General features: G+C 37.3%; 1 protein-coding gene across 2 annotated transcripts in view; it reads right to left on the minus strand.

The window, feature by feature from the left end:
• Nucleotides 1–861: 861 nt before the first annotated feature.
• TRIQK (triple QxxK/R motif containing) overlaps nucleotides 862–19,433 on the minus strand; it is a 57,523-nt gene continuing 38,951 nt past the window's right edge. For both annotated transcript variants that reach the window (XM_015855953.2, XM_015855954.1), the window contains exons 3-4: nucleotides 13,619–13,704; nucleotides 862–3,849 (exon numbers count right to left, since the gene is read on the minus strand). In XM_015855953.2, the coding sequence (XP_015711439.1) occupies nucleotides 3,736–3,849; nucleotides 13,619–13,704 (200 nt within the window). In that variant the 3' untranslated portion in view covers nucleotides 862–3,735. The remainder of the gene's footprint in view (nucleotides 3,850–13,618; nucleotides 13,705–19,433) is intronic.

Below are 19,433 nucleotides of genomic sequence, written 5' to 3' on the forward strand. Positions count from 1 at the left end.
GGAGCTACGACACATCCCAAATCACATGACATCTGTATGATACGCAACAGTGAACTTTAAATAGTGCTCTTCAACAATAGTTTAAATATATCTCTAGGGTCCATTAAGGAAATGCTTAACATGCCTCCTAAACTTCCAGTAAAATGTATTTATGGACTCTAGGAAATAGAATTAAAGCCTTTCCTTGGCAATGTTCACCAGTGGCTTCTGTCCTGAGATGGTCAGCGTGCTGGTTCTGATTCTGTCGGATGAAAGGGAAAAGCAAAACTGCTGAGGAAATATTTACTGAGCAAAATCACTGCTGGAATGCTGTAGTGCCTTCCTAGCCAGGGCCAGTTCCAGATGGGACATCCACTTCTGCTCAGTGCAGGAGAGGCCTGCACAGGCATCTCCTCCATAGCCTCTACATCAAAGAAATGCTATGTACTCCACAAGGAGCCTGAATTCTGCTCTGTCCCCAGAGGTGAATTTCCTTGAAAAAACTACCCAGTCAAGCCATAGCTTCTGTATAAGTGAAAAGAAAAGCAATCTTTCCTTGAAACAACAGTACAAAAGCATCATTTTTATAATAAAACCAATCCATCTGAAGTTGTTGGTAGGTACACAGAACAACTTTGTCTCCAGAAAAAGATCTGCTGTATTGGTATTGGATAGGATGCCAAGGAAAGCTCTCTTCTACTGTCTTTAAGTATTCATAGGCTACACTTAGTTTTCATATGAGCTTTGGGGTTAGAAATGCTTAGAATAATCCAAATATTCTAAAGCTGGTGAGTGTCGCTGCTCAGATTTGAACACTGTACTATCTAGATTGCCTTAATGTCTTTTATAATTTATATATAATTCAGTGTGACACATCCAACATTGACAACAGAGTAAAAATCCATTTATTATTAAAACAAGCACTAAGCAACTCATACAAAGATAGATGGCCCCACAAAAATGAGGAGGCATATTTCAATCTGAGATATAAGTAAGGTAAAATAAACCACATATTTGCAAGACATACCTACAGGTATGGACACCACAGTGCTCTAGAAATCAGAAATAACTTCAGGCTGGATTATGATCCCCTTGGAGTAAATCAGATGTAATTTCAGTGAACTCAGGATACTCATGAATAAGAAAGCTCACAATCTAACCTCAATGCTAATATTGTTGTGTCTGTGCCTTTTTAGAACACCAAGGATGAAAAATTTGATGAGAGGTAGAGGCTTTTAGCTTTAAAAAAATATTGACACGGTCCCATTAGAAATTATTGCACTGATAAGATAATCATTGTATTTGCTGCAATATTTACCAGGTATTTCTGTGTACGATGAACAGAAGTTTGTTCAGTTCATCTAAGCAACAGAAAAATTTCTCATTAAATGTATCTTTCATGTAAATGAAAAGGTCTAACTGAAATGAAGCCAATAGACAAGCTGCAAACTATGGCACTTGTAGGCAATGTGGATCCATACGCCACGGATTGGGAAAGCTGCTTCAGTCACACACATACACACACTGGATTTTGTGTATGACTCATAATTATGGGAAATTAGATCTTCTAAGAATATCGAGTACATAAATTTGATGGTAAGAATTGCGTGCTTTTTAATTTGACTATTCAGAAAGCAAGTTACAAGACAACCTGTGTGATGGTGATAACCACGCATCATTCCCAGGCCACATATCACCCAGGGAGCTACACACAAGTATTAACATAACAATCTTTCCAGTATTTTATGGAGCAGGAAAATTGCTCATGCTTTGTAAAAGGAGAGGTCTGTAGCTTCCGTGACATGTGGTGTGCCACTGGTGAAATGAACAGCATGTCACATCCAAGAAGACAGTTTGTGATGAGCTTTTCTCTCCACTGAAAAGCGGGCCATGTGTCAGAAAACGCTTTGCCATAAATGCAACATGTCGGTAAGCGTTTGGTCCTCTCTAGGAGCATTAGCAGACTATCAGTCACATGTATATATTTAATATCAATATTTTATGTCTGTAACAGTCATAATTAGAAAATGAGAAATATTTGCACGTATGTATTTCTCTTTCATATTCTCCTTGGAAGATGGTGTACTCTATATTTCTAGAGGAGCTGTTTTGCACTGCATAATGTGAATGAGGAGTACGACAGCGAAATGTATCCTTAGAGACTCATAGCATATATGGTCATAGTTACTGTATGGTTTAAAAAAACTAACTGTATTGATCTAAGTTCCTTAAGTGTTGATAATGGGACTGTGTCAATTTAAAAAATATATATTTTCCATTATAATAGCTACTAGAGTTTGGTATGCCCTTGTCTTCAGAATCACTGTATGGAATCTCTGTGAAGCATTTCCAGAACGAGCCAGTAAATGCCACAGTTACAACTAAGAGTGAAACGGACTTCTGGAAGTCAAACTGCCTAGTTCCCTTACACATTTGGCAGCAGTGGGTCCATGCTCTTCTTGGTTTCAAAAATAAATCTCACTAGAGAAAGACTGACCACATTTTTGAAGGATCAAAAGAAATCCTTTACAACCATAAGCTCAGTAATACGCCAAAGCTGAAGCAGAACAGGGTAGAGCCAGAATTGTACAGCTCCCTGCAGCTGCTTTGACGTACCGACTTCTTCAAGTTGCTTGTGGTTATCAAAGGCATCAGAAATGTTATCCACATCGCATATTCCGAAAGGTACTTTGCAAGAATTAGAGGATGACATGGAGCCAAGATTTTCCCACTTACAAGAAGTATACATGAAAGGATTCTTAATACTCACAACTTCATACATTAGTTTGATGATAAAAATGATTTTATAACTGGAAATCTATATATATTTTTTACAATACCCTCTTAACAGGTAGAACAAGTTGATATCACAACCAGCAGGAAGAGTATAATTAAAATACAACTTTGACTTCATATTAATAGTAGAGCAATACACTAATTAAACCCAACATCGTTTGAACTTTCTATTTACACTAGTTCAGACAGCACAGGAGGCAAAGAACTGTGTTTCAGAGGCATATGCGAATGTTAGAGCTTCTGTCATCCAGGTGCCATTTCTGACAGAACACATGTGCGCTGAACAGTTGGCAAAAGAATGAAAAAGATTACTGTAGATATATGGGCACACAGAATCTGGGATGACATAAAATTAAGTCCATATAGGAGGTGACAGACTGCTCCTAAAAAAATAATTTTTTTCCTACAATTTCTTCCATCTTTGTGAGTGCATTTGTGCATAAACGTTTAAAAGAAAGATAAAAAGGGAGAGAAAGAAAGAGGGGGGGTTGTTATACTTTAAATACAAATCAACAAAAGATTTTTTTATTTTTTTTGTATGGTATTTCCACTTTCTTTGGGGGAAAGAAAAAGAACCTAATTCAGCTATTAGGATGCTTTGATTCCTAAATTTAGTCAAGGCAGATTCTTCTCCTGTGAAGTCAGCATCAATACCCAAGATAATAATAGCACCTGTCTTTTGACATCAAAGTTCTCTGCCTGAGAAAATAGAATGTAAACAATAAACTTCCTGTATTGAACTGCAGCTCCTGGCTTTGGCATTAACCAAATATGTTTGCAGGGCACGAGTGTTCTTCCTTTCTTTTGGAGATCTGGAATGTGGAAGTGATGTATTGCAAAACTTATGAATTTGGACTACAAGAAATGGCATTGTTTGCTGTCTCACAGTGAAGGAACCGTGTGCTCCCACGTAGTCTTGTTCAAGCTGAAGAAATCTTGATGATAGATCCATTGCATCTGCTAGTTTTCATCTGGATCCAGATCAAGGTCAACTTCATTGGAAATGTTAAGATAAAAGAAAGCATAGAAAGCCAACAAAAGTACCAATATAGCTGCAAGGACAAGGGCAACTTCCTGTAGAAGCAAGAGAAGAAAATTAACACAGAAACTGTTAGAAACAATATCATAATTTAAGATAAACCAAATGTAAATGTTATTTTCCTTCTACACTGCACAGCAAAATAACGTCAGGTTTTGTATAATGATTTCTTCTTGATTACCATTTCAGAGTGTTATAAAATCCATTTTACTTAGTAAACATTTCTGTGAGTTTGATACACCGCCAAAAATAAGATATTTGGCTTAAAGATCTTTGCTCTGACCTAGGAATGGGAGCTTTATGTCCTTTTATTATTCCATCCCTTCCTTTTTGAAAGAAAACACAGAATTCATGAACCACAGTTTTGAACACAAATTTAAGTTATGAATTTACACTGTGAATTTTGATGTTTTCTAGCAATATGTTGCTGCTTTTTGCCAACAAATTTGTAATTTTTTAATGAAGCAAACACAGTATGTTGGAAGTCAATGAAAATTGCTACCTCTACCTCCCAACCTCCTGGCATGCATCACAATATGGATATACAAAATCCTTCAGAATTGGATGAAACTTTTCTTCCTTCCTCCCTGCAATAAGGCAAAAAGCACACACAATTTGCACTCGCATTTGCCTCTCTTCCCATAAAATATTACAATTCACTGCATCTTCCTTAATTAACATAAAAACGTCTTCCAAAGGATACATGATTTATAGCAGCTTTCAGAATCAGAAAAATGTTTTTGTACTAAACATCATTCTCATTATGTGAATGCCTATCACCATATTCTAACTTAAGGCTGGACTCAGTTAAAACTTCAACTTTATATCTCAGATACATCAAATCAGAGTGTGAACATCCTCTTTATAACACTATTTCCAACATCACAGTGCTTCACATTTTTAATTTTTTATTTTCCAGTAAAGCACCACACACTCCTTTATACTGTTGGCTGTCATTTTGTTAGACATTAAAAGCAGAAATATAAATTTTGGAAAAATCCTCATGTTTCTTTGTGTGAGTTTTCCCACCTCCACAAACTACCCTCCTTCTTCAAAAAGAAGTAATAATCTTCCCTCAAAATCTCAGCTTCAAGCTAATCTACAAATAGTCCTCATCAGAACAACACACCCATATACTTAGAAGGAGAGGAGTAAAACAGTTCAGTACATTTACAGCAAGTTACCTGAATTGGGTACAGAAAACAGTGTGTCAACCTTACTCTGCTAGTGGGACTGAAAAGAGATGGCTGTAGTTCACCTAGACTATCAGAAAACCTTTTCAGTCACAGAATAGCATCTGACCCCATTCGGAGTAAGATTCCTCATGTCCTAAACAAGATGTCAAAAAGAAGCCACAAAAATACTCTCTAAAAATGCCTTAGACAATGAGTGGAGTACATATGATGGGTCTATACACAGGTCAGGTCAGGATGGACCCCTCCAGGATCTCCCAGTTTGCAGTTGCTTTGTCTACTGCCATGAAGGAGTTAAAAGCAGGTTAGTTTCACTTTCTAAAGTCTGGCCCACTATCTGACATTCTTCTAGAAAACAGCATTTCATTTGCATTTACATAAATGCATTATATAGTTTATCAGAATGTTGGATCAATAATTCAACATATGCCATCTAATAAACTTTGAAATACTACTGCCTTGGAGTATGCTCTATAGGAGTCTTTGTTCTATAGAAACCTTTGCTTTACATTTTATGTGGATGATTAATTGATGTGCACTTCAAATTTATTTTACACTAAAATTGTTTCTGTAAATTGGCTGAAGCTGTTTGCTGAGGTTTTCAACTACATTTTCCTCTTACTTATTCCATCCTCTGAGCCTTACTCTCTTGTTTTTATGTGATTTGATTAAAAAAAAAAAAAAGCATCTAATTCACTAAAATATTAAAGAAAGTGATTTTGCTTTGTTGCAGTTGCAACACGTCAGTATCTCACAAAAGGGCACGGCAGCATCAGACAGGTTTCATTTATTTCCTTGTATCCACAGCTGTGTTCCCAGACCCATCTGGCCACACAGCTACTAATCTTAAGAGGATGTAATAAACAAGTGACATACAACTGCAAGCTCCATCTGCTCAGCAGAGTGGACAACAAAACCATGCGATGCAGGCACTGTTCACACTTGACACAGAGAGCAAATTCATTCCAGTATTAAAAAGTTTTTCCCTTGTTTGGATGCCACACTTGCCGTGCTGTCTGCTTTACAGTAAGCCTTCTGCCCCTCTCCCTTCTGTCCTCTTTTCCACTATGAAATTCAGCAGCAAAATTCTGGGAACACTGACACTAAAGGTTTGTTTTCTGGGAAGTGGAACAGGGACAATTTTGATTTTATTCTCAGTATCTGTATTGATGAGAGCAGTTCTTTAATTCCTCTCTGCCGAGAGAACATTACTTTCCTCACAAAGGCATTAGGAAGTAGGTGCCTGGATCAGTATTTATTAACCCTGGGAATGACAGGCCTTATTGAAATTCCTAGTCTGAGAACTATGCAAGCACCTTAATTCTGAGTTACTGAAGAAGGCTGAGAAACAATAATCCAAAATAAACAGTCCAACAAAGGATGCCTGTCCCTCAGATAGGGACGTGCAGTCTCTTAAGATTTGTATCCAGTTTATAAACTTTTAGAAACACACATTTTGCAATGTAAGTAGCAAATGAGATGCTGTACCACTGTACTGTATTTGCAACAACAGTATGTATTGTCATTCTAATTTGTTTTATACTTATCAGGCTTTGCTATTTGTATTTTAAGCCATGCATAGAAATGAAATGTTAAAATACTCCCCGCTCAGCACAGTTCCCTTTCTCTTGCACGTTATGGATCATCCCTATCACCGCTCTGCAAAATCCATTTACTCAGAGGATTTCAACATGAATAATTAACCAATACAGAAAAAGTCCAATAGAAATAAACTAAAAATGATCACAGGGCTTTTTCTCCCTCTTTTTTTTTTCTTTCTTTCTTTCTTTCTTTCATAAGAATGGTAGGAAATAACATCCCTGCTCTCAAACTCCAAAATATGGTGAAAGAAGCCTGTAAAAGGAGCACAATTTTCTACTATATCCTCTAAAACTTTGAATAATTTCTGTAAAACTCTACTGATTTCAGCTTAGTTAACTTTGTCAGAAACTTTTTCCATAAAGGAAATATGTGCCTTTATGGGATACCATGGATTTAATTCTCCTATCATTTTTTGTCAGTTTTATGTCCCTCATGCCAAAATGCTCAGATAATTTCCTCAGATTCACTCTGATGGAATAGGTTGCAGAACTGGGATCTACATGAGATTAAACAGGGTATGAAAAAGTGGAGGACCAGATGAGGAAAAAATGTTGGCTACGGCAATGCAAATCTGGACACTGTGTATGACAGTATCATATACCACAAGAAAAGGGTAGTACCACACTCAGGACATTTTGGATTTTTTACATCTTAACTTACATATTATTGTCCTCCAAAGAGAAGTGCACCTTTTTTAACTGACACCATCTTAAAATCAGGTGAAAGATTACCACATGTTATTTCTAAGTACAAGAATTTATCTGGGTATCCACTGTAACTTTTACAAGGTTAAAAGTAATAATTAAAAATGATTGTTGACATTGATGACATGATAGCTTCAGAATTGAAGAAGGGCTTGGGTTGAAATGGACCACAATGATCATCTAGTTTCAACCCCCACACTATGTGCAGAAATGCCAACCACCAGACCAGGCTGCCCAGAAAACCCAGGACCTACATCCTTAATGCAGGACATTCTATAGCTAATACAAGGTAACAAAAATGTAATAACTGTTATCAGTAATTTTGATTATCAAAATTTTCAGATGGCACAAAGATTATTATAGCCTCAAACAATGATGGTAAGGATCTGTTACAAAGTCACCTAAAATATCTGGTTATATGATCACAAAGCAACAGAATTCATTTTAATAGATAGCTAAACAGAAGGCAATATATAAAGTTATTGAAGATGTAGACAGCACATATAAAGTGAACAATTCTACTTTGAAAACCTGTAACTCTGTTTTGACTTAATGCATAACCTCTCCTTCAGTGTGATCTCTAGATGTGGAAAGGTGGATTTCCAGTAGGGAGATGACTGGTATTTATTTTATTATAGAGAAGAATGGGAGGTAGCTCGGTTACAACATATAACTATATACTCTGTATACCTGTATTTAAGTAAGATGCTTCACAGTGTGAGGCCCTTCTACCTTGTTTATAAGAACCTCACAAGGTCCAGCTAAGGTCAGATAAGCTCAGTCTTGAAATAAGATGCTGTTTCCTAGGAACAGGAATGACTGAACATCTGAGTTGCCTCTTTGGGAGAATACTGGACTTCCATGGCTGTACATCTTTCATAATATTTCACAACAGAATAAAATAGCATGAAATATTAGCTATTGGGAAGAATACTTCAACTTTGACTAGAGCAAGAAGAAATCCTTGCTGCTAGTTTTGGGAGCTGACTGCTTTCCTCCTTCAGGGTCATGGGAAGACTGGGACTGCTGACACGATCAGTGCTGTATTTGCAGCTTCTGGAATACAAGACTGTTCCAAATAATCATAGTTCATGCTTCTGTGCTTTATACTTTTCTATACAGGATCAAGCAGTTTCCTTTTCTTTGGAGAAATTTGGAGCTGTTGGAGAGGGTCCAGAGGAGGGCCATGAGAATGATCAGAGGGCTGAAGCACCTCAGTATTTAAAAGGGGATCATAAAAAGGAGGGGAATCAACTTTCTTACAAGGGTAGACAGTGATAGGATAAGAGGGAATGGTTTTAAGCTCAAGGGGGGAAGGTTTAGATTGGAAGTCAGGGGGTGAGGTGCTGGAGCAGGCTGCCCAGACTGGCTGTGGATATGAATTGAATGGGGCCCTGGGTAGCCTGGTCTAGTACCAGATTAGAGGTTGGTGGCCCTGCATGACAGGGAGGTTGGAATTTGATCCTTGGGGTCCCTTCCAATCCAAGTCATTCTGTGATTCTATGATTTCCCTTTAATTGTACTGATTTCATTCCTGAGGGATGAAGTTTTGCTGGTTTTCCTTTCAGTTATCCTTTGAAGTGTTAAAGATTGACCATAACTGAGGCCAAAGCCTGAGAAAGATAGACCACTGCTCCGAGACAGTACAGAAAATCCTCCTAAGCTTCTGCCTGGTGCATCTTGTTCACATGCTGAAAGCCACCATGATTACTGTGCTTAAGTGTACAGGTCAGGCCAGGGTCAAATGGGAGAAATCTGATTTTGTTTTTCACTTTGTGCACTTCTTCTCTCTGTCTCTTCCATTTCAAGGTCAGGGATCAAAGTCTGACTGCTGGGATTGCTGGGATCACTGGGAATATCACGCTTTGTTTACTGGTGGCACATTAAGCTGCCCTGTTCTTTAAGTGAGGCACGTAAACCGGTTTGGAGACACAGTATTTTGGCCATACAAAAGCGTTTGGATTTTCCTGAAGGTTTTCTGGATGAAATTTTATGATCTGTAGCACATAGAAGACAGATCAAATGATCTAATAGTCCCTTGTGCCCTTAATTTCTGCAAAGCTACAAAACTGTATTCCCAATGTATCTTGGCAAATGCTGTCCACTAACTTAGCAGATTATGAACAGCGTGAAATCAGAGAACACCCTTTGCCAAAATACACTAGGAATGTTTTGTTATCTGTTCATACATAACTTGTTCCAGATGAGATAAACTCTTAATAGTGAGCTAGCTAGACAAACAATAGATTAAGCAGATATGCAGAAGAATGACAGACAGTAAGCTCACACTTTGCTAGGAAGCATTCTTTCCTGAGCTCAATCAGTGTACTGTATAGCTAATAATTCTCTATGGAGTGCTATTCTGCAGTTGATTATGTCTTTGCAAGTGGGTGTAAAACACTACTGTTCACATTTGTGTCTGCCTTTCACCAAGAGAGAAAACTTCATCATTTATCCCATGGACCACTGATTCATTCTTGCAGCCTGTGAAAACAATCTCCCCTCAAGAATTCTCATTACTAGTGGCCTCTGCCTACAAAACCCCAGCTATTCAGGGCTGAACTTGCACATTCCTCAAACCATTTTCTCCTCACCACCCTCGTGCTGGCACCTCTTCCTTCGCTCACAGAAAGCAGAGTTAACATTGACATCGTAGAGTCCTTGCTGCTTTCCCTACAAGTTGTTTCTTGAGACAGGGGTCTTGTTTTTCCAAGAGACACCATATATCTGGAACCATCTGCAGTTACTGTCATACATACAAACAGAGCCTTCACAATCGCTCTGTTACAATATCCAATTTTTAAACATGTTTAAAGAGCAAATATCATACACTGAACGCTAGGGTGGTCACCTTGCTCGAACTAACTTTTGATAGTTACTAGTGCTTAGCTCCTTCTCTGACATTATCAACATGTATAAAATCTCTCATTGGGGAAATTAAAAAGTAGTAAATGGCAACGACTGAAAGAAACTTTGCTACTTTAAACCCTGCATTAAGATGACAAGGCAATCAAAGTTTGACAAGACAAGCTAATTAGTATGCCAGCGATGAAATGTGAAGGATCTCCAGGGGATTGGTTCTCGAAAGTTTTATGTCATTTATCGGGACTTTTTAAAGCAAATGTTGTCAGCTCTTGTGGTGAAATACACAACATCTGAATTTTATTATCTTGATAAATATTGAGGACTACATCCATTCTCTGATTTCCAGTCCTTTTCTCTTTTTCCCCAAACACCTCTGCTTACAACTAGCGGTTGTTCCCTCCGTATACTAAAACCTAGTGCAAAACAGTGCAAGAGATATCAATGCTGTAAATGTTATAAGTGGAATTTTCAAAGATTAGTAAAAATATCCCTCTTTCCTAGAGAGCTTCTACATATCGTATGGCAAAGATATATTTCTTCTACAGTAACTTAAAAAGCAGCTTAGCTTTTTCTATGAAAGTTTTAATATATTTTGTAGTGCCGCATACTGCATCGTGTACCAAACACAGAAAAACAATAGAAGGTGTATACTCAAATGTATGTGTTCTTTCAAACTTTTAACAAGAACCTTGGACATTTCTATTTAAAGTGCCACCTACTTATTACATTGCACTGTAATTATATCACTTTTCTTTCCTCAACACACACTGAAGTTAATCAGCTGTCACAGAATCAGAGTCTGCATCACATACAAATACAAGATTTTCACCCTTAGGAAGGTGAACCATGCTGTTTATCAACATCAGAAAACTTTGCTAACGTGAAGCGACAGCTGTGACAGCATCTTCCCAAATGATGAGCTCACGCACACTCAAAGCTTGGAATATTAGGAAACATAGTAACGCAAATTTAGCCTCAAAATAGTTCCACAAATGCATAGAACCATAATGAGGTCTCAAATCATCTGCTTCTTCTGTTTGTCACAGGCAAAAAGAACGGTTTAACACCAAGAGGGTTTCAAGAAATTCACATTTCCAAATTTATCCAGATGACAATACAGTATTTTGGATTGGTGTGGGGGATGAAAATATCTGCCATAAGGTTGCTCTTGGGCAGAGAGAGGAACTCAAGGATGGATGGAGCAAAGAAATCCCTGTCTGAGAGAGAGGGTCAGCTTTGGAGGGAGCTCCACAGGAACACAGAAGCCACATCAACAAGCAGCCTCTGCCAGTTGGAGGGATAAAGCAAGCTGAAGAGTTGTCACTAAGAAATGGAAAGAGGTGTGAGTTTACCTCATTGCTGTTCTGAGCACCGTAGGTTATGTCAGTGGAAGGGCAGAATTTTATTCTACAGGGACTGTCATTATCCTGGTGAAAGTACTCTAACATTTAGTAAGTCTAAGGCTGTTTGCATTAAGCAGGCTCAGTGAGAAGGATGCACAGAAAGGCCTTGCCTTCCTTCCCTGTAAGCACATCCCTGGAGGGAAAGGTGGCCACCTTCCCTTCTCTTTTGCTTAAGCTCTGTCAGCTTTTCTCAGCAATTACTAAGCAAGGCAAATGACTGTGATCTGTTTGAAGATAATCAGAGTCATATTTTAAGGCCCAGGTGTGCAAGAGACGTTACTGTCAGAAGACATCATCTTAAATAATCTTTTTTCTTCCTCTCTTCCATTCTTTTTCCCTTTCTCTCTTTGTATCTTTCTTTCTCTCTTTCTTTTCTATCCTTCCTTCCTTTCACAGAGGTAGAATTGCAAATCTCAGACATTTCAACTAGGATAACCCCAAGAACACAACGCCCCGCATCCTGGAAAGCACGTTCACAACATGTTGATGGAAAAGGTCATTCTTAATTGCAACAAAGCTGATTTTCTACTAAAACATGCAGGAACACATTTGTACTGAATAAACAATTCTTATTATTCACTAATGTTCGAGTTTCACTATACTTACGATTACACGTATGCTTTTCAATTCTCCCTCAATCTGCTTTCAAGTAAGAATTAAGAACAAAGGAAATAAACATGTTTTGAGGGACTAAGGCTCCTATTTTTCTCACTCGTACAACATATTCATAAAACTTGTACATTTCTAAAGAACTAAGCTGTACAGTTAAAGTCTCCAAGTAGAACATCACTTTTAAAAGGTCAATGCATTGAATGTAAAATGAAAAGAAAAAGCAGAATTTAATAAGGGAAGGAAAAAACATCAAACACAAAAGGTTAATAATCTATCCTTTAAACAAAAAAGGCAATCTACTTTTTCTCATTAAAACCTGACACACAGCACTAACTGAGGAGATTATGTTGTGAAAACATACTGCATCGCATGGTAATGCTTGATCGAGATCAGCAATCAGGAGCAAAAAGAAAGCACTGTTTCGTGATTATAATAGCAAATTCTGGAAGACAACCAAATACATCATCTGGCAGCTCAACAGCTGTTACAGCTTGGTAGTAATACCTTGGCATTTGCTATAAGCTATAACTTGAAAAAAAATGATTTCTCATCTGCCAGATACAAGAAAATGTCCTCCTTTTAACATTTCTGAAGTTTCTTTCACTACAATACCCTGGTATCTAATCTTTTTTAATAATTATTTTACACTTTTTTTTTTTTTTAATCTTTGCTGCTACGTTAACTGGACAACGCTGTGATTAAAAAAAAAAATTAAAAAAAAATTGGATGGAAAAGTATCAAATGCAACCTATATTAAACAATATATGCTCAGCAAAATTCAAATTTGATAACAGAGGATAGTAGATAGCATGGAGTATTCCTAATTGTCCTCCTTGTTCACATTCACAGTCATGATCGATTGGCCATTATTATACGTCATAACTTCCTGAAAAAGAGACATCTCCAAAACAAAGCTCAGTATCTCTCCAGGTGTTTTATTCTCACTTAAACATACTGTTACTAAATCAGAGGCAGTACATGTGCATGTAGACTAAAATACTAATGCTGTGAATTTACAATGCTTATCAAACCCTGCCTTTAAATTACTCCTGGTTATAGGGCAGGAAGAGGAAGAAAGAAGTTTACTGTTGCTTTTATGACAATATGAACTAGTCAAAACATTTGTTTTGGTTGTGCAGTAGCACCCCAAGAAGATCAGTTTTCTAAGCAAACAATATCTTGACGTTGAAGTAAATATGCACCATAACAATAACATGGACTACCTTTTAGTGTTTCAACTATTCTAGTTATTTCAGGGTTAAGTAAAAGCAATCCATCATAAATATTTTAGAATCTGGCATTCCACTTAGATTTCGAAGTGTCATAAACAATATCTCTCAAAAATCAATATTCATGCAGCACATCTATGGGGAAAAGAAACAACAAATACACAAAGGTGGAATAAGCTATCAAAGAGAATTGTACCTTCACGCCTAGTGCAGTTTTCTTGGCCTCTGCTTTTAATCTTGTTGCTCTTAACATAGGTCTGGTTTTCTTATAATCTTGCTTTCCTAGAGCAGAAAAACACATTTATTGAAAATGATGCCAAAAAAGATAAAGAATGTCAGCAATTATCTCAGTTTGAAAGTCAGCTCTAACATTTTGAAAACATCCCGCAGTTCAGCACTTTAAACAGAAGCTGTTTTATAGGACAAGGGGCCCAATCAGAAGAACAGTGTTCCTAAACTCAGATGATGATAGCAACAAGCAAGAGCTGATAAATCAGTGTAGCATCCAAATACACATACTGACAGCCATCCACTAGTACAATGCTTATTAAATTGTTCAGTAAGCATCAGACAGTAAGTAGATTAAGGAGGTTGATGTTTTACCCCTCACTTTTAAATCAAAGCAAAATTTTCACTGTAATTTTTGTTGGTTAGCCACCTCTAATGCATTTATAAATGTGTAATACTTGACATTATGGTAAGTGTAAATGTTTCATCATTGTGAACTGGAGCATTATTTGTGAGCAGCAGAACTCAGAGACATGCAGGTCAATCCAAGTAAGCATTAATAAAAGCATTGTTTCACACCATCTGTTTATAGAAACATGTTACATGGAAACTTCTAGAAGTGTCTTAGATGTGCTTTTAAAAAATTATGAGAACCACCTCTTGCAGCCACTACATTGTGCAGCCAAGTGCTTCAGGACTGAGTCCATATGAAGTGAGTTCAGAGGAGGACATGAGAGTACTTAGAAATGGTATAAATCATTTATCTCAATTTAATAATAAAGAATAAAATACTCAATACCTCTCAGGGATATTTTTGCTATTTAATGCTACCACTGTACTGCACTCTATTAGCAATAGCCTCCCTAAGCCACCTGAAGTCAAGGTACTGATACAGTTAGAAAAGGAGGAAAATAAAAAGAGAAATCTGTAAAGAAACTGCTCAGAGGGGTAGAACCCTAGCATAACTCTTACCTCTTTTTTCTCCCAGTGCATGACTGAATTTCGTACTTTCTATTTTCGAACCTAATCTACATTGCTTAAAGAAGAAACCCAGCGATATTTTCTTTCACCACTAGTTTTACATCTAGATTTCACTACTGTCACATTCAAATCATTTAACCTTTCATCTAGATGCCCAGCATTTCTGTGCATATAACACTCCCATTTAATCAACTAGATGGGGATCTTGAATTTATAAACAACAGAGCAATCTTCAGACTGAGACATTACAGTGCAGTGGTGGAATTCTCCAACATCTGTTGGAAAATAAAGACCTTTTCCAGTGATACCTTAGATTCACTTGTATCTTTGTCCACACTTTCTGTTCCATCCCTCTGCTCTTATCCAATGCAGAGCTCCTCTCTGTGTAGCATATGCTGTTTGCTCTCATGGTCTAATCTCTCCTCAACCCTAGGGATTATATATTGCAATGGTCTCTGTATTATCCTTTGGTCAGATATTATTCATGAAAGACCTGAAATAACTTAGAAAATACGCACTGACAAAAGGAAAAATAACAGAAACCATTTGAAAAAAAAGCATACATCCAAGAAGCCTTCTTAGATAATGGAGTGAAGAAAAGATGATAAAATGACTATTTATGTCTGATTTTCCAATATATTCATCCAGTCAACATATCTCATTTACAGGAGGAGATGACTGCAGCATTATTCTTCAGAAGAGTATCTGATAATAGGACGCATCAGAGTGTTGAGTACTGTAATACTCCTAACAGTTACGGACAGAATTGCAGTAACAACAAAACCAGCTAAGTCACGAGATGAAGTCAGACTGAAAGAGATGTGCCCCCTGTCGCAAAGTACTGCAGACGTACTTTTGCAATGAAATAGTTAAAGAGCTGTCAGAATTTCGTTTATAAATGGCAGGAGTTTATAAGTCATAAAAATTCACTCCAGGGTGAAATTTGGCCTTGGGTATACCCCAGCCTTGATTTTTTTTGTTGTTTCTCTGTTTTGTTTGTTTGGAGCCAACTTTCAATAAAATGATACAGCTGTTCTTACAAACTATAGAAATTTATCCATTTGAGATGTTTTAAGTACGACAAATACCTTCGATTAGAAGTATAAAGCTGACGAGGACTGGGTTCAATTTCAGTTCTCATAATTCACATTTCCTGTTCTCCCACCTGGGGTAAATAAAGCAGGACAGTCAGAGGTTTCCCTTCCAGTGATGCAATGGCATTAGGTAATGAAAACTAGAAAGCACTGCATGGCCCATTAGGGATGAGTAAAAATAGTTACATGCTGTCCCCCATCTACCTTTCCTCTCATTGCCCATTCTCCCTGCTCTTCTCCAAGTACTAACAGTAAAGGTTACTAGAGCAGAGGTAAACACTGTACAGGAGACAGTCTCCCAAAGAAATTAATCAGGAGTACTAAGCCTATTTCTAGCAAAGTGTAAGCTGACTGGTGCTTCAAGCACTCTGGTACTGTCTATTCCAGTTATAGTTAAGACTAGATTGTACTTATCCGAAGAATACTTCCAGACTTATATTAAATCTGATATGAACAACTGCCCCAACCATTATAACAAATAGGCTATTTAAATAATTACTCCAGAGCTGATATTTCTCCAAATCAATTTACCTGTCATTAATCTACCATTCTTCTTTCCAAATGCAAAAGCCAGAGGAAAAAAAAAAAAAGATGGGAGTGAAACAGTCTGAGTCTACCAAGTGCAAAAGTTTAAAAGGGGCATCTGTGGAGTCGTTCCTAATGAAAACCAGATTTAGCAATTGCACTAAAGGACTCTTAAAACATATGAACTTTCTGAGGCCTTGGGAAAGACATCTGCAGTACAGGACTATAAAGAACTCTGAAATGCAGAGTCCTGACCACGTGAACACTGATCATTACCACCTGGAACACAAGCAGAAATAACTAATACTGGCTCCCTATGTTCTCTCTCAGCCTTCAAATTCAACCAGTTGGAGTATGTATATTCACACTTCCAATTTATTACAGTTTTATCTCACTTATCCCGCAAGCTTTGTACATTTATCTGCCAGAGTCCTCAGCTAAAGCTGTTTCTTCTTCCTGGGAAGCGATTGTGAAAACCAGTTAAGATGGACTCAGCAAACAAAGCTCCATTTGTCTGCTCTACCCAATGTCTATTCAAGACAGTCACTGAGCTTTCCTGGGGGAACATGGGAAGTCAAGAAAAGAAGCCAAAATCACATAACTGGAAATTTTCCAGACCAAATCCTACTTTGTGTATTACCTAAGCAAAATCCTTTCCTTTTTAAAAATTTTCTCATTGCCATTATCATCAATTCTCCATTTCATCCGTCAAACCCGCGTACCAGCTTTCCTTTCTTCTTTTTCTAACTACCTCACTGTTATTTATTTATTTATGTTTTGCAAACTCAGCACTTCTTTCCTTACAACTTCTCAAAATTCCATCATTTTCTTTCCATGAACTGGTTCATAATAAGGAAACTATTCTTATTATCTATAGCTGTGTTCTCCCTTGACTGTCTTGCCTCTGGCCGGTTCCTCCAAAGACCAGCTGCAAAGACCACTCATCTTTTCATTTCAGTACTTGAGACTGCCTTAGCCCTTCAGAAGTTCTCCAGAACTCATCTTTCATCCCATCCCTTCGTCCTATCCTTGTTTGCCCAGGTTTTTTTCTATTGTTTCGGTTGCAATGGGATCTCAGTGCCAGCTGAACAGAGCTGCTCCTATTTACAATCCTGTTTTGAAAACTTCCCAGGAGTGGAAACAAAAACTCTTCCATTAGCAGTAGAATTAGTAAAGCATGAAGAGTGAAAGATATGGACTTTTTCAACTCCTAAACTTCTGCGTTGTGAAAAATGTTGGTGCCTCCCACAGAGCAAGTGTTAGGGATTCATACAGCATGCAGCATAAAGTTGTTTCTTTTCAAGATATTAGGATTAAAAAGGTATGCATTTCCTAAGAATTTACTTCTATTCATATTGGAGAAAGAAATTCTACATATCCTCTATTCAGTAATATTAATAACAGACTAGAGATTATCTGATCTGGGAAGTTCTTATTCTTTTTAACTCAGTCTCAAATGATATCACAATTAATGCAAAACTTAAACTAAATAGCAACTATGAGCTAGACAAGTTCATCAAGTTCTGAGTGACCTTTTCTATTTACTCTGCAGAAACATGGTGACATTACCAGGTAGTATGCAGGAGACCATGCTTTGCATACATAAACAAGCTCTGCAACACAAGTAACCAACAATGCAACGTGCTGAACACTGTATTTTAAGAAAACTGATGACAGCTAAGATTTTGTTTAAAGATGCCATTTACCATACAATCTGAACCTATATCGTAACTTCTTAAAAAAACTTTAGATTCCTGACCTTTCTAGATGTCTATTCTGTCAATCTAACAATAGCTCGTTATTGGATTTGAATAACTGACTAAAGACTGCCTCTCTGTTTTTCAATTCATCAGGCTTAAGCAGAAACAGGACTGCATCTTTGGCCTTTGTTGATACTGTTGTCCAAGCTTATTATCATATGAATATCTGGTTATTGTTTTATAAATGTTCACATTTCGGGTGCTCACTGCCTTCTTTTCTCTCAGTAGACTTTACAATATCCACCTTCATTATCATCATGCGGCAGCACTGCTCTTCGCCTGCATTTTCTGCTTTAAAAATTAATGCACTGCTATTTTCTGAATACTGTACTGTGTAAGCTGCTTATGAGTACATTATGCTATCAAGCGAGCACATGCAGAAAAGCTTCCTAAACTGTTATTCTTTCAATGAAAATACAGCTGGTTCTGCTTCAAAGGCACTTCTTTTCACCTGCAAATGGACTTGCTCCTACACTTATTCCTCAATTCATTGTCTTTTATTTGTGTCTGCAAATCTTTAATTGCCTTTAATTAGAAAAAAAGTAAATTCAGTGCTTTAATCTTGCAAATACATTCAATCATAATTCTGTCTGGGATGAATACCAAGTTCTATTCACTGACTGATCTTTATAACAAAGGTATATAAATTTATTGTCCGTTTATATAGACCACACTAATTAAGCCACAATGGAAAAACAAATAGATAAGAGTCAAAATATTTGAAATGAGAAATGTGCAATCTCAATTTAATTACACAAATTATTTGAAGATGAGTTATTTACAGCATGCCAAAAAACCCGACAGATAATAAAATTTGCTAATCAACATTACAGATTTAAAATTCTTTTCAACACTTTCATCATAATTCGTAGCAACCAACAAACTACTGTCTCAAATCTTTCTCTGTTAAGTGTTATAGCCAAAACATTAGTAAGATGTTTTTCCACATAGTAGCAATCCTTTTCATATGTTAAAAGTATTGTTTGAAGCACAATAAAAGCACAACTCCAGGGTAAATTTTAGTTACTGGTAGCTGCTTAACTCAAGTTAAACCTTGTTCTACCTTGAGTGTGCTGCATCTTGCACTTTTGAGAAAAGTTAGGCTTCACTCTATATGAACAAATGCCAGCAATGTACCTTTGCTGCTAAGAAGGCAAACAGTAATTTGGGCTGTAGGTCAATGGAGATGATGCTATCTCGCTATTTGGAACTGGTGAGGCCACATCTGGAGTGCTGGCTCTCTACTACAAGAGAGACTTGAACATACAGAAGACAGTCCAACAGAGAGCTATGAAGATGTTTAAGGGCCTGGAGCATCTCTCCAAAGTGGAAAGGCTGAGAGTTAAGCCTGCTCAGCCTGGAGAATGGTACACTCAAGGGAATCTCATCCATAAATATCTGAGGGAAGGCTGCAGAGAGGACA

Source organism: Coturnix japonica, chromosome 2 (genome assembly GCF_001577835.2).
Source record: "Coturnix japonica isolate 7356 chromosome 2, Coturnix japonica 2.1, whole genome shotgun sequence".
Classification (NCBI taxonomy): Eukaryota; Metazoa; Chordata; class Aves; order Galliformes; family Phasianidae; genus Coturnix; species Coturnix japonica.